This window comes from Gracilinanus agilis, chromosome 4, assembly GCF_016433145.1.
Source record: "Gracilinanus agilis isolate LMUSP501 chromosome 4, AgileGrace, whole genome shotgun sequence".
Lineage (NCBI taxonomy): Eukaryota > Metazoa > Chordata > Mammalia > Didelphimorphia > Didelphidae > Gracilinanus > Gracilinanus agilis.
Genome location: NC_058133.1, coordinates 254724767 through 254727953, shown reverse-complemented (window position 1 = coordinate 254727953; position 3187 = coordinate 254724767). Strand labels below are relative to the sequence as shown.

The 3187-nt window shown below is 36.6% G+C and overlaps 1 protein-coding gene across 1 annotated transcript; it reads right to left on the bottom strand.

The window, feature by feature from the left end:
* Positions 1-268: 268 nt before the first annotated feature.
* LOC123246340 (olfactory receptor 10-like) lies at positions 269-1231 on the bottom strand. The gene has a single exon (XM_044675250.1). The coding sequence runs from the start codon at positions 1229-1231 to the stop codon at positions 269-271; it is 963 nt and encodes a 320-aa protein (XP_044531185.1).
* Between the last annotated feature and the right edge of the window lie 1956 nt (positions 1232-3187).

Sequence of the window (3187 nt, the reverse complement as noted above, 5' to 3'; positions counted from 1 at the left end):
TAAATAAAATGTTAACAAAAAAGACAATTTCATATCCAAACTTTTAAGCCATGCATTCCTAAAGTCAATTTAAATAATTGTGCATGCAATTCTTCTTTTCTATTACCATGAGAAATAAAAATTTTATTATATGTGGAAAACACAAGTGATCACTTGACTCAGTTATCTATGATTATATTTATGAAAGATGGGTAAGTTTGGGAGAAGTCTATATGCAGGATCAGAGTGTTGAATAAGGATTCGAAGGACTCTGAGATATTTCCTTAATTTAAGTCATACTCCACCCATGTTCTTGCTCTCTCCCCAGTAACCTCTTTGTTGCAGCTTTCACATCCTTGTTTCTCAGAGTATAAATGAGTGGGTTGAGCATGGGGGTTATGAGTCCATAAAAGAGGGCAAGAAGTTTCCCTTTCAGCTTAGCTGATTTACTTTTGGGGGCCATGTAGGCATAGCCACTGATGGCTGAACCATAGAACATAATAACCACCAGCAAATGAGACCCACAGGTATTGAATGCTTTCTTCCGACCCTCAGAGGATTGAATCTTCAACACTGCCCAGGCAATGTTAGCATAAGAAAAGAGGATCAGCCCTACTGGGATGACTTTTATGACTACCACAGCTGCATACATTTCTACCTCATTGACCCAAGTGTCTGCACAGGACAATAAAAGCATAGCAGGTACCTCACAGAAAAAATTCTCTAATCGATAATGCCCGCAGCGGGGAAGCTGAAGAGTCAACACTGTCTGTATGAGGGAATTGCTGAAGCCTGTAACCCAGGCTACTATTGCAAGCTGATGACATAACCGTGAATGCATAATAACAGTGTAGCGCAGTGGCTGGCAGATGGCAACATAGCGGTCAAAGGCCATGATTGAAAGGAGTACACATTCAGTAGAACCCAGACCAAGAAAAATTAAAAGCTGAGCAACACATCCAACAAAGGTTATGCTCCTTTCTTTGCTCTGGATGTTCACCAGCATCTGTGGGACAGTGCTAGTAGTGTAGCAGAGGTCTAAGAAGGAGAGATTGGCCAGAAAGAAGTACATAGGGGTGTGGAGTCGTGGATCAAGGTAGGAGAGGATTATGATAGCTGTGTTCCCAAGAAGAGTCATTATGTAGAAGATAGAGATGGCCACAAAGAGGACCATCTCTAGCCTAGGCCATTCAGAAAAACCCACTAGAATGAATCCTGCAGGGTGAGGGATGGTGTCATTAGGTCTTCTCATTATTTCTCACAACCTGTGGTAGACACCAAGATTAGAATTATGAAAATGGAAGTCTTCTTCATTAGATTCTTTCTCTTAATTTAGAAATACAGGCTGGCTCATAAGTATGTCCAGAGAAAACTCTAGCTGGGAGTTGTCTTCATGAATGCAGACTTCCTAATGAAGTGGCTCATTCCTCAACAGATTCTTCAGAATGAAAAACATGAATGACTTAGAGGAAATTATAAATGTCCTTTTAGGCTTTAGAATCTGTGTACTTGTTACTTTCAGGTGAGTACTGACCATTTTATCTCACATATTACAATCAATCTATATTTATTAGTCATCTGCTATGTGCTAGGCACTATGATAAGCACCAATAATACAAAAAAAGCTATAAGAAGTGGGGGGCGATTAGGAGTTAGACAGCATAGTGGATAGAGTGGCAGACCAGGAGTCAGGAAGACCTGAGTTCAAATCCAGCTTAGATGCTCACTAGCTATGTGATCTTGGAAAGGTCACTTAACTTTGTTTGCCTCTGTTTCCTTGTATGTCAAGTGAGCTGGAGAAGGAAAAGACAAACAACTCCAGTATCCAGTATACAACTGAAATGACTGAACAACAACATAGTCACAGCCCTTAAACAGCTCACCATCTAAATAAGGGTAACCTGGTGAAGCAAATCTGGCACTAACCTAAACCTTTTTCATAGAAGACACAGAAAAAGGAAGACCCAGTCTTACATTTCAGCAAACTCTCAGTTTGATGGGAGATATGTTCCCTGATCTTGAGCTCCTAGGCTAATGGGAAAGGCAAGGCAAATTGAATTAAATATGTCAAGTAAAAGAGATACATTTAAAAAGGTATACATCTAAAAAGTTGTGGCCCTAAGTATTTGAAGCTTGGAAGAACGGTTTGCAGATGGGGTCTGGCATACATAACAGACTTAAGTGGAATTATTCAGGGAAGTCTCCTGGAAAAAGAGATTCTTAAGAGATTGGAGAAGATGAAGAAACACTTAAGACATTCCATTAAATTCTATTCTTATGTAAATGAATCACTTTACTTCAACATGAATTCAATTCCAAGTGATATCTCATATTGTTCTAGATTTTTAAAAAATCAGTTTTATTGGTATCTTTTATGTTTTATATCACAATAATTTCTCTGAATATTCCTATGCTTTTCTTCAGAAAGCCATAAAATATATTGTAAATATCAGATATCCAAGTATTCTTAAAGAAAAAGGAAAAGAGAAAGAAAAAAACCTGACAAAATCAATCATACATAAAAAAGTCTGAAAACACATTATTATTCCATAGCTATAGACCTTCTACCTCTGCTATTCCCTGTATTTTTTAATATAAACTTTTTTTAACTTCAAATAATGTGTGTACTTCATAATAATCACAGGATTCTTGGCTTCCTGATAATGTGACAATTAGGTACAAAGTTCCCTTTTAAAAAAATGTGACTTTTCCTCTCTTTTTAACCTGCCTGTATCTAGTTAAGTTCCTATTTTCCATCTCAAACTTTGTCTTACAAATAGGTATCGTGTCTGAAAAGAATCCTTTCAATATTTCTTCTATTACCTTATCATTGATCATTGACATTATATCATTCAAGATTCTCCTTAAGTATGAGACCTCCTCATAAAGAAGCCTGTGCTGTAGAGGCCATGCATAACACTCGAGAGAGACTCCATTAGGAAACAGAAAACCTTGCTCCTAGTCTTTTCTCTATTACTAGATAGTTGTGATTATTGATGATGAGTCCCTTAATCTCTCTGAAACTCAATTTTTTATCTATAAAATATAACTAGTAACATGTAATTACTTACAAAATAGGGTTTCTATTCAACCCTTTAAGGGTAAAATTAGATAATATATGTGAATGAACCTTTTACGCTATAAAGTCTACTTTATACTAGTACAAAGAATTCTATTATTCTATTAGTATTCTACTCTTCTATTCTAT